This window comes from Pseudopodoces humilis, chromosome 4 (assembly GCF_049639895.1).
Source record: "Pseudopodoces humilis isolate 2021_Gansu_Grassland_sample_001 chromosome 4, ASM4963989v1, whole genome shotgun sequence".
In the NCBI taxonomy this organism is placed as follows: Eukaryota; Metazoa; Chordata; class Aves; order Passeriformes; family Paridae; genus Pseudopodoces; species Pseudopodoces humilis.
The window spans coordinates 25,314,351-25,327,072 of NC_142203.1; the positions used below are offsets into that span (position 1 = coordinate 25,314,351).

Genomic DNA, 12,722 nt, shown 5'->3' on the forward strand with positions numbered 1-12,722 from the left:
GTAAGGGCTTCAATAACCCAACCCATTTAATTTCCGTTATTACATACTCCAAACTTACAGTCTTCTATCTTCTCCCTCCACCCCAACCACTCTGAGAGACATGACAAGTAGGCTTTAAAATCAAAACACATCTATTGTACTATATTACCTCTTCTCAATACAAGTACACCATCCAGACTGCTCTGATTCCTCTCCTATAAATGAACACTAGTCAGTCTTTAATCTAGGCTTAGGTTTCTTGCATTCTGGTAAATCACTGAGGGCCACTAATACCTTAATGTTTACCCCAAAGTTTATACTCTGTGTCTTATCCTCCTGACTCTCACTATTAAAAAATTGGGCTGCCCTAATTGCCTTCAACATTATTGGCTTTGACCCACACTGTTACTCTCAGATTTCTAGTCCTGCACTGTTTTGGTTTCTCCATTTATCAAGCTTGTAATACAGAAACTCATACAACCATAAACCTAAGTATATAAAAAAAAACACCTCCTGATTTTTTCAGATATGTCTTCCCCTAAGATTAATTATCTAAATTTAAGCCTTGTGTCGCATGGTGTCACACGGTGTCAGGTAAACTTCAACTTGCTTAGAACAAGCAACACACAAAACTTACAGTATCCACACAACCTCTTTCTTAAGTCTATTGCTCTGTAATAGTCCAAACAGCTGCCTCGGTGTCATCTTTCACCAAAAAAAATCACCATACAGCAGAGGTTGGAAGGCACCTCTGGAGGTCAGCTTCTAAATGCCTGGCTCTAAGTGGGGTAATGAGATAAGGTTGCTAAGGACCATCCAATCTTTCCTGTCTCCACGGACAGAACCCTCCACAAACTCTCCAGAAAGCCTGTTTCAATGTTGAGTCATGTGTGTCTTCTTTGCTTTAAAATTAGTCTTGCACTTGAATTTGTCCTTGTTGCTTTTCATCTTGTCACAAGGCACCACTGAGATGAGTCTTGGACCTCACACCCTTCACATCTCCAAGCAATCAGGTACTCACACATTAATGGGATCCATTCAAGCCTTCTCCAGGCAGAGTTCCCGCTCTCAGTGCCTCCATGAGTGTCAGATGCTGCAGTCCCATCATCATCTCTGTAGCCTAACCCAGACTTGCTCCAGCATACCCGTGACTTATACTGGAGAGAACAAAACTCTGCACTCCACACATGCCTTTCCAGTGCTGTGTAGAGAGAAGGATCACCTTCCTCAACCTGCTAACAATGCAGCAATGGCATCCTCTGCCAAAAGCATGTCACTGTTCATTATCAAAATGGTGTTTGATTGGCTGATTGGCACCAATCAGCACTTGCAGGTCCTTCTCTGCCAAGCTGTTTTCAAGCCTGTCAGTCTCTAGTCTGTGCTGATACATGGAGCTATTTCTGCCAGGTGCAGGACATGGAATTTTCCTAGGCTGAGCTTCCTGTCAGACCATTCCTCCAGCCTGCCTGGGTCTGAGCTCATATTGTCTACCAGCCACTCTCTCCAGTTCTGTACCATCAGCAAACTTGCTGACCATGTCACATGCTCCATGTCATTAATGAAGAAGTCAAACAGCCTCAGCAATCACTGACATCTGATGATTTTGTGATCTCAAACTTAGCATTCCTTCAGTAGTTTCCATGTTCTATCGCAAGCTATTATTATCATATCAATGCACTGTGCATACAACAAGCTACAAAAATTTGTTTCAGCTTCAAGCTGAAAGGAGATGGAACTTAACCTTCAACTGGCATTTCCAGCCTAAAACACTCAAATTTCTTTCACAGTGTTGAAAAAATATGTCTTTCACCTCTGACTCTAGGTTGTTGGACGAAATTGTCCCACTCTGTTCTGCACTGGTGCAGCCTCCACTCTAGTCCTGTGTACATTTTCGGACATTTTGGGGCACAACTATCTATATATCTATATGTGTGTGTATGTATATGTATATATGTGTATGTATATATGTATATGTGTACATATGTTTATATATGTATACATACATATATACACACACATATATACATATATATACACATACATACATACATATATATAGAGCCATTAGAGATCATCCAAAGGAGGACAACAAAGATGGTGAAGGGCCTAGAGGAGAAGCTTTATGCGGAGTGGCTGAGGTCACTTGGTCTGTTGAGCCTGGAGAAGAGGAAACTGTGGGGAGATCTCACTGCAGTTACAACTTCCTTGTGAAGGGAAGAGGAAGGGCCAGCACTGATCTCTTCTCCCAGAAAAGAGACCACAGCCTCTGTGGTGACTCAATGACCTGAGGGAATGGCCTGAAAGGTCAAGGAAGGTTTATGCTACGTACTAGAAAAAGATTCCCTCTGCAAGAACGCAGCCAAAGCATAAAGTCTGCTAGAGCTAAAGACGTGTTCACACAACACACTCAGGCACATGGTGTGACTCATGGGGCTGTCCTGTGCAGGAACAGGAGCTGGACTTCAACGATCCTTGCAGGTCCCTTCCATCTCAGGATATTCTGTTTATTCTGACTTCTGCATTCCCACACCCTATCAATTTCCTGTGTTCCTCCCCAGTAACTACCTCAAATTTTTGCATTGCTATCTTTCAGATGTGCCTCACTACAATGTTGTAATCCACTTGCTGAAAACCCATACAACATGAAGTTTTACCAATGTAACACTTGCAGCAAACACCTTGGGATTTCTGCATGAAGTAGGGTCTATCATCTATGCACAGATTATGAGAGATAAGGGTTACTCAGAGAAAAAGCAGGAAGATGAAACAACACCTCAGATAACTTTCCAACTTTTCCTGCCTCTCCAACTTCCCAGTTTAGGGTCAAACACTGAAGTATTTCTTTTGCTTGCTTTTAACCCTCAAAGAAATTTTTGCAAAAGTTAGCAAAACACTGCTAATCAGATCATGAATTTGCTTTGTTCCATATTTCAAACATACAAGATCACCAAGAACAATCTGTTATTGTTAGAGCTGTGCCTGGTAACACTTGATAGTAACAGAAGAGTTTTCTAAATATTGCCTTTTAAATTAGATATACACTACAATACACCTGGCCCCTATCTGCAACAAGATGTGTCTGCAGCAGTTCCACAAATCAAAGAAAATGCAACACAATCATGACTAATGGAGTAGCTACTGCTGCTTTTAACAGCTATCTCACAATCTACTGCCAGACAATATGGAAAATATAAGAAAGCCCAAAAGAGGAGACAGTCCCATCAACACACGAAAACCTGAAAATGACAGTGAGAAGCAGAGAGATTAGAGCAGGATAAACTTAGACACAGACTGAGCTGCAAGAGGTGGTCAAAGAGGAAAACCAAAAGGGTTGACAAGACAAACAGGCCCAAGAAAAATAAAATTGTTATTTTCTTAAGAATTGTCACAGTTACTATGCAATAAGAGATTATTAACCAAAGTATTAACTTCACATTAAAAAAAAAGGAGAAGTTAAACATCAGCTGTGTATTTGGAGTGGAGGTTTTTGCTTAGGTTTGAAAGCCAAGTTTAAGAAGTTCTTCAACGTTGCAGAAGTACCTCAGGAAACCTGAGTTTTATGCATCTATGAAAACTGAATTGCGTCCATACACACAATAAGGCTATTAATTACTTTTATTTTTTTATTGCCTTTATATGTTTCTGAAAAGTCTTGATTTTCACTCAGCAGACAAGGCCCAGTTACACAAAAATGCAGAATTCATTATTTCTTCATTGACTGCTATAACTAAAAGCTTTTAAAAATAATTTGTCTAAAACCAGCAGTATGTTTATCAATTAAGTAACACATTCTACCCTTCCCACTTACACCTGGGAACCAAGAAAATGAGCAACCTCAATATCATCTGACTGTGGCTGCCTTAAAGTGATTTCCATTAAGTGCTATAATTAAAATTGCCACTGACAGTGTGGACAATGTGGGACATGAACAATGAAGACTCAAAGCCAGAATATGACTTATCATGAGTTCAGCTTTTTTGACCAGATAAATAGCTAAAGAGAGTTACCACACATTATCTAATGTCTTCAGTATCTTTACTGAGGACCCAGACAACAGGATCAAGTGCATAGTACATTCACAATGCCACTAAATTGGCCAGGAGTGTTGATTTGCTGGAGGTTAGGAAGATTCTGAAGACATAACTGGATTGATAGGCCAGGATCAATTGTGAGGTGGTGTTCCACCTTACAGAAGTAGTGGGGAGTGTGTGTGAGCTGCTGCAGGTGCTTAATTTCTATCTGGGCTTAAGCCATGACAGTGGTTCAACAAAGTGAACGACTGGGTCCTGCTCTGGAGTCGAACAACCCCAAGCAGTGCTACACACTGAGGGCAGAGTAGCTGGAAAGCTGCCTCATAGAAAGGGACATGGAGGCTCAGTTTTGTGCTTCTCACAAGGAAAACATTGAGATGCTGGAGGCTTGTCTAGAGAAGGGAAACAAAGCTGAAGAAAGGTCTAGAGAGTAAGTCCTGTGAGAAGCAGCTGGGGGACTTTGGGTTGCTCAGGCTGGAGAAAAGGAAGCTCAGAGGAGACTTTATTGCTCTCTACAACTCTCTGAAAGGAGGGTGTAGCCAGATGGGTATTGGTGTCTTCTAGGCAACTTCTGACAGGACAAGTGGACATGGCTTCAAGCTCTGTCAAGGGAAGTTCAGCTTGGATATCAGGAAGAATTTCTTCATGGTTATCAGCATTGGAATGGACTGCCCATAGAGTCTGTAGAGTCACCTTCCCCAGGGATATTCAAGAAATGGACATAGCACTTGGTACTAAGGCTTAAATGACAAGATGGTGATCAGTCAAAGGCTGGAATCAATGATCTCAAGGTCATTTTTCAACATAAACGTTCTTACACATCCCCTCCACAATTGACAAGTTTTCCACCTGTTAACACACAATTTATACATGCACTTGTAACACAAATTCCCATTAACAAAAAATACAACTCCTTCCAGATTTCACACCACTGCAAATACTCCAGATGCAGGCATACTAGGTGTCCAGCTGCTGCTTGCATTCCCCACCAGTTACTGTCACAGGCAAAACTGCCTCAACTCAGGCAATTCTATTTAAATTACTGGCAATGATCAGGCAACTAATTATTGATTTGGGTACTGAGGAAAAAAAGACAGATAACCTAACTTTCGGAGAAGTACCTTTTGTCTTTCTTCCCCAGGCTCTGCTTCAGTTAGAAAGCATTCATTTTCCCCCCTCCCCCTTCTATCTGAACTGCTCATTTGCATGGTTCCTTACACTCAGTCCCTCCCCAGCCCTTCAGCAAGATGACACAGGAGGCAAAGTCAGAACATAATGGTTTTTCTGCCATGCCTTACTTCTTACTCCTTTTCTTCTATTCCTGGTTGCCTCTTAAACTGTTACTCTGCTCTGGAAGGTGTAAGTGATCAGGAGTGACTTCAGTACAATAAGGTTGCAATCCCTTTGGCAGGGTCTGTGCCCCGGTACATGCCCTGCCATGAGCTGCAGTCTCCTTAGCGGAGAGTGAACCATGGGGCTGCAGTCTCTCAGGGTGTCTCTACCCCAGCATGGGTTGCCCACAGGTTACAGTCTCTTCAGCAGAGCTTTATCAGCAGCCCAAAGTGCACTCAGGAGTGTCCCTGCTCCAGTGTTGCCTCCACAGGAGGCAGTCCCTTTGAGGGGGTAGCTCCTGTGGCAGACTGTCACAGTGTGCACTGTTCCCTGCTCTTTCTTACATATCTTAGCATATCTCATCCTCTCTCACATCTTCCTCAGTTGTGTCTCCTGCCCATTTCAGTTGTTACTTATTAGTAAGAGTTAGAAGCAGTAGCACCACACATGCCCACTTGAGATTTAAACATGCAATTGACTGTTGTAATCAGCTTTAAAACTGACCAAAATCAGCCGTGACCAAAGTAGTCTCTCCCCCCACTAAGCACCCTTTCTGCCCCCCAGTACTGAAATCCTGCCATTTGTGTCCAAGGTAACAGGTACTTTCCAAGAAAGAAGTTATTCATCCAAGTGAATATAAGAGCAAAGGATAACTAAACTACAGAAGAAGAAAATTAAAGTAGTTAAAAAATTAGAGCTTATTAGTGATTTCGCATTTTAAAACAAACAAACAACAACAAAAAAAAAATAAAGGAAGCAGAAGCAAAATTTTGGTATCCATGAATTCAATTCGGAAAGTGTGGACGGCATGAGTGAAAAGTGAAGCGGATTGAGAACTGGATGAACAGCAGATCCAGAGTCATAATTAGTGGCACAGGCTCTAGCTGGAGACCTGTCCCCAGTGGTGTCCCCCACAGTCCAAAAGTGGTTCCATCGATGATTTGGGTGAAGGGGCAGAGGCCTGCTCAGCAATTTCACTGACAACACAAAGCTGGGAGGAGTGGCCCATACCCCAGAGGGCTCTGCAGCCCTTCAGAAGGACCTCAGCAGGCTGGAGAGATGGGCAGAGAGGAACCTTCTGAAATTCAGCAAAGGGAAAAACAGGGTCCTGCACCCAGGGAGGAGCAGCCCCAGGCACCAGCACAGGCTGGGGGTGACCTGCTGGGAATCAGCTCTGTGGAAAAGGAGCTGGGATCCTGCTGGACAACAACTCCCCATGAGCCAGCAGTGCCCTGGTGGCCAAGGCCAGTGTTATCCTGGGCCGCATTAAGAGGAGCAGTGCCAGCAGGTTAAGGGGAGGTGATCTTGCCCCTCTACTCAGCCCTGGTGAGGCCTCACCTGGAATACTGTGTCCAGCTCTGGGCTCCTCAGTGCAAAAGAGAGACAAAAGAGTTCAGAGAGCAGAGAACTATGAAGATGATTAAGGGACTAGAGTGTATCTCACATGAGGAAAGGCTGAGGGAGCTGAGCCTGTTCAATGTTGAAAACAGATGACTGAGAGGGGGCCACCATCAATGTCTGTGAGTACCTAAAGGAAGAGTGTCAAGAGGATGGAGCCAGAACCTTCTCAGTGGTGCCAAACAGCAGGACAAAAGGGAGAAACTGATGCACAGGAAGTTCCACCTGAACATGAGGAAGGACTTCTTTAATGTGCAGGTGAGTGCACACTGGAACAGATTGCCCAAAGAGGTTGTCAAGTCTCCCTCAATGGAGATATTCAAGAACTGTCTGGACACAATCCTGTGCCATGCACTTTAGGACTAACAGGGATGGCTGGACAGGGATGGTTGGACTAGATGATCCACTGTGGTCCCTTCCAACCTGACCCATTCTGCAAGCTTTCCTTTCAGTAAGGGCTGAGTTTTATCACAGGTACCCATCAGATGCAGTAGAGCAGCAAGTAAGGAGAACAGATAAGCACAAGGAAAGCAAACACAAATTCAGGTATTTTCTAATCCTAATAGTGATGCAAGAGGGCCTTTTACTTAAGAGAGCAAAACAACTATTTACAAAGAGATGCATTCTTAATCCTTTCCCCACATACCCACAGAAAATTCCTCTGCTAGGTTCTATCTGTTTTGTCAGTCACTAAAATGCAAACACTGCTCACAAACTCTGAAGGCATTTTTACTTGGACTTATCCAAGAAGGATCTGACTCACTGCATATACTTGTTTTACTAGTACTATCATTATTTCTCAATACAAAAAAGAAGTGTGCTTATGGCTGGCACAGAGTATTGTGCTCTTTCAGCTGTTCTACCGTGCAGCCGTTGCAGTCACATATCATACATCCTGTAAGTCCTGTGCACCCTGGTCTCCCACTATCACTGAGAAAGCTACACTTTTCAGGTGTATACCAGCGCACAACAAACACCAAGCCTTGCTCGGCAGCACTAAGGGCACGGAGCAAAGATCACCGCACAGAGCAGGAGGCAGAAACGCAGTGGACGGTTTTTACCCGAAGAATGACAGCAGGGTCACCACCGTGCCCCGAGCACGGCCAGCCCGACCCCCGGGTCTCTCGGTGGGGTCTGAGGGAGTCACAGAGCAGGGAGGCAGGCGGGTCCCCGGGCTGACACCCAGGGGCAGGGGAGCCGCCGGCCCGGGGCGGAGGCGGCGCGGCGGACGGGGCCCGCTGCCCGGGCGCTCCGGGCGCGATGGCGGGTGGGTGACGGAACAACGCCGGCGCCATCCCCCCCGCACCCCAGCGCTTACGTGTATATGATGGACATGAAGTGCATGAGCCAGAGCACGACGAAGAGGATGAGTCCGAAGATGGCGAGTCCCTCCGAGGCCAGGGCCAGCACATCCATCCCCGGGGGGCGCGGCGGCCCGGGCAGGAGCCGGCGGCGGAGCGGAGCGAGGCGGGGGCGCAGGCGGTCTGAGGGCGGCGAGCGGCGGTTGCTGGGGGCGGCGGTTGCTGCGGACGGGCTCTGTCTGAGGCGGCTCCGCTGCTGCCCCGCACCGGCCTGCGCGCGGCAGTCGCTGGCGCACCGAGAGCCGCCGCCGCCGCCTTTCTGTCAGCGCAGGAGGCGGGGCGGGCGGGCACATCCGTTACCGGCCCGGCCCCCCACCCGCCGCCGCCGCCGCCGCCGCCGCCGCTGCTGCTGCTGCTGCCTGGCCTTGGGTCCGTCCCCCTCGCGCCGCCGAGGGAGGGGCGGGGCCGCGGCGACAAGCCCTGCCCCGCCTGCTCCGGCCGCCGGGCGCGGCAGGGGCGCTGGCTCCGTGTCGGCTAACTTTGGTGTTGGCCGCTGAGGAGACCGTAGCCCCTTATCCAGGGAGGCGGGGATCGGGGCAAGCCAGGTATTGCTGGTGTTGCCGAGCATCTCTGAGGGGAGACTGTGAGAGCTGGACCTGCTCAGAGTGAGAGGGGATCTCATTAATGCGTATCAATATCGCAAAAGCGGGTGCCAAGACCACGGTGCCACAGTCTTTTCGACGAGGCCCAGCGACACGACAGGGAACAGTGTCCATAAACTAAATCAGAAGTTTCACCAAGAAGTTCCTCTCAACGTGAGAAAGAATTTCTGTACACAGGTAGAGTACTGGAACAGGCTACACAAAGAGTTTCATGGAGTCTCCTTGTCCCGAGACATTCCAAACCCACCTGCAGTTTTTCCTGGTTCACCTGTTCTAGGTGACCCTGCCTTGGCAGGGGGCTTGAACGGGATGATCTCCAGAGGTGTCTTCCAACACTGACTGCTCTGTGGTTCTGAGATCTAGTACAGGGGGGCTAATAATAGGGCTGCATGGCCTTTGTTCTATTTCTGTATTGCTCTGGAGCCCGAACACTTTCTTGGTGATGTTGAATGCTGGAGGACGGGATTGCTATTTCTATCATAGGTGTGCACCTGTGAGTTGCTGGCGGTGCTGAACTCTGTGAGTCAGAGAGGCTGCTCCAAGGACTGGGGCAATTCCAGCAGTCATACTGCCATCTGTGGAGCCCAAGCAGTGCTAAAGCAACTCGGTGACTACCAGCCTTGGCTACGTTTGAGTTAGTGCCCTATTAATGAAAGAGTCAGTTGCTCATTACTAATCCTCTGAGACAGCTATTCTTGCCTTTATTTCATTACAATGTTCATGGCAATTCCTATTACTGTGATGCGGCTCCATTTTTAAGGGGCTTTGCATGCAGAAATCTCCCAACTCTTCTCTCTTTTACAGTTCAGCATTTTTGATCTGGGTCAGAAATATCAATTTATCTCTTTCTTTGCTTATTGTGTAATAGGCAAACGTGCATTGCATTAACTGTTTTAAATTTAACTCAATTAATCTGGGGTATGCTGTGGGAGGATAAAATTACTTGACTGACTGTGCCTGCATTCTGAGCTTGCCAGAATAAGCATAGCCTTACATAAGAGACTATGTTTACCTGTACATGAGAAGGTACACTTTTTCTCATGAGTCTTGACAAATAACACAAGCTGAACATTGCAGTGTATGCATGTTCTCTAATAGTTTTTCCCCTCCACAGATCTCTCTCATTAATGTAGGTAAAGGAATGTTCATAAATTCTGTGGTTTTGAAAAGTATTCTAGTCACCACAATAAATGTAGAAACTGTGTTTTGAGTCAGCTCTAATTGTATGTGAGAAGTTAGGGTATAGCAATTTATAGGCAACTTACTGTCAGAAAAGATGGGGTCTCACCTGGTGAGGAATTGACAAAATTAAAAGTATAATTTAAAACTAAAAGTGAAAAGCTACTAACTAACAACTGGTAAGAACAAGTGAGGTATCAGTCCATTCCAGTGCAAACACTGCCTGTATAGTCTTTTAGTTCCTGGTTAATGTTAGTTTCCAGATAAATAAATCACGGGGCCAGCAACATGCCTTTTCACTGGCTTCAGTGATTTCTTGTTATGACTTCCTTAAAAATAACTTTTCAAGTAAAACAAATTACCTTAATTTTCAAATTCCCCTATTGTGTTTGTATGTCATTTGTAACTGAAAGTGGCAGGCTTTTTTATATTTGTTCCTGCATTTAGAGTTTAATGATCACATTTATATTGATTTAAGATTGCCTCAATGAGCTTTATAGGCATTTTTTAGCCATGATTTGAATTGCCATGCTCAATGTTGGCACAGCCACAAGACTAGTTGAGTCAGAGAATTCAGAGCTGATATGTATGAACTGTTAGAATATAGCTCATATAACCATTACCTGGTTGGCTCACATCTCTCTTCTAAGGTAGAAACAGCCTGTGCAAAAGAGTATTTTGGCTTATGTGATAGTACAGGGAATTGAGGAAGATTGAGGGCCTGTCTCCAGTAATCAGTAAAGCAAATAATCACGGTTTATTAAAATGAAGCAGTAAAGCCTAGTTTTTGTCCTAGAAGGTGTTTGCCTGGGAGATTAGATTGAGAGGCTGCTTATTGTGCAACAGGTAGGGTTGATGGCTCCATGTAAACAAACTTTGCTGAGGCTTCTTCATAAACAAAACGAATAAAGGTAATGACTCCTATACTTCAGCCAGCCTGACTGATGAATGAGCAGTCCTCAAGCAATGTTCCACGGGAAAAAAACAAGATAGTATAAATAACTTTGTCTAGAAAAGGATTCACCTATCTGCCATCCTCTCTAGGATGTGATTCTGCCCTGTGATTGTATGGGGAGAAAGAACTCTCTCATGACGTGTTTAAGGTAAAAAGCTGCAGCACTTAATATTCAAGTCGATGTATGGTTTAAAACCAGAATCTTCAATATACTTTCAGGATTGTAATGGAGAAGAATCAGGTATGGTAAATCCTTCAGCCTGAGCAACTTCTCTATTCAAATTTGCTGCCATATGGATTCTTTCAGCAGGTATATTAAGATCAGTGGGGGAGCAAGTATTAAAGGTTGCCTGAAGAACGGGGCTGCCTGGAGTTGTGAGAGTTCAGTAGTAGGGGACGTACACTTGGTTCCTCTCTGTAAGTGTGGAGTGCAACAATTCACAGAGAGCAGTGTTCTTCAAGTAGGGCAAATGTGCCTGCTCAAAGGTGCCTCATTATGCCTTGGGGCATGGTACACCCTGGTGTTTTAATCAGGTGCTTGGGACTTAATGCAAATGTGTACTATGTTTAAATTAAAAACAAAATTATCCCTTCCATGTGCTATAAAGCTGCTGTTCTTGGTTCATTCATCATTTTGCCAAAATATTGATTAATTTTAACACTGTTAGAGTGTAGTTTTTTGCAGACTGAAAAAGATTAATTTAATAGGAATCTCTGTCATAAAGGTCCTAGTTGGCCTAGATATAAGACTTGTTCCAACAACAAAAATGATGCAATAGAAACACTCGTGTAATTCTGAACTGATAAAATGGGATAAATATAATTAGTTAACAACTGAACAATAGTGGATTAACCTGTAATTATACTGATATTAATGCTGAGAAGGCTGTGGAAACCAAAACCACTGAAGTTCCTCCTACTGGTATATCTATGAGAGGTTTTAACCCTATACAGACCTCCCAGTTTTCTTCTCAACCATGAGTTTCTGTTGAAAACCATTGCTTACATAAGCTTTGGAAAGAGAAAATTGATCTAAGTCTCCATCCTCAGATGGCAAGACAGTTTTTCATCCAGATTACAGTTGAAATTGTATTTAAAATCCACTGAAATGCTATTTCAGAATTTGTATTATTGTTTCCAAGTATATATTCTCCAGTTCACTTTACTATTGCTGTTTCTCTTTAGAATGATATCACTGAGGTTCTGGGCAAATAGAAGGCAAGGACAAATTTGCTTTCTCTAGCTTATCTGTCATTTTTCTTATGAAAATATAAAAACAAGGGGGCAGACAATGGAAGCTTTCTCTTTGCTTAATGATTAGATCCATTAATGCATCTGCACTCTGAAACTGCTTTGTAAAATACCTTATTATAAAGGGCATATGCAATGGTAAGGATTATGTGTCTTTGAAACTTGGTTTTAGTAATTTAAACTCTGAGATGTCTGTCTTCTTTGATTAAAAATCCACTTTTATTCCTTTTTTTATTAAATCAAAGAAATGTGTGTATTACAGCTCTGCATGTTTGTTATTATATAAATACTCTGCCTTGCATCTTCCTCTTGTTTAAATGTTTAGATTATGAAAAAAATATGCAGTTATCAGTTGGATTTGATATAGAAATCTATGTGATTGCTCCCCACTTAGCCTCCATGCCTAAGTGAGTTCACAACTTTATTTAAGTCCTAAAGCATTTGTAGATATAAAAGCCTGTCTAGTAGGGGCAAGAGAGAGAGACCAAAAAGAGACAGTTCTGCCAGTATCTGCTTTCTTTGGCAGTAACAAGCTATCTGATCTGCATATGTGAAGTGGCTTGTGAGGTTTAACAAATAGAGTTCTAGGCTAGCCATAACACAGTCTTTGTCTTGTCTGGTACTGTGTCTAAAA

The 12,722-nt window shown here is 44.1% G+C and overlaps 1 protein-coding gene across 1 annotated transcript in view; it reads right to left on the reverse strand.

The window, feature by feature from the left end:
• Positions 1-8,338, reverse strand: part of UGCG (UDP-glucose ceramide glucosyltransferase) — a 33,442-nt gene extending 25,104 nt beyond the window's left edge. The window contains exon 1 of the mRNA XM_005530765.3: positions 8,059-8,338. Coding sequence (XP_005530822.1) covers positions 8,059-8,156 — 98 coding nt within the window. The 5' untranslated portion in view covers positions 8,157-8,338. The remainder of the gene's footprint in view (positions 1-8,058) is intronic.
• Between the last annotated feature and the right edge of the window lie 4,384 nt (positions 8,339-12,722).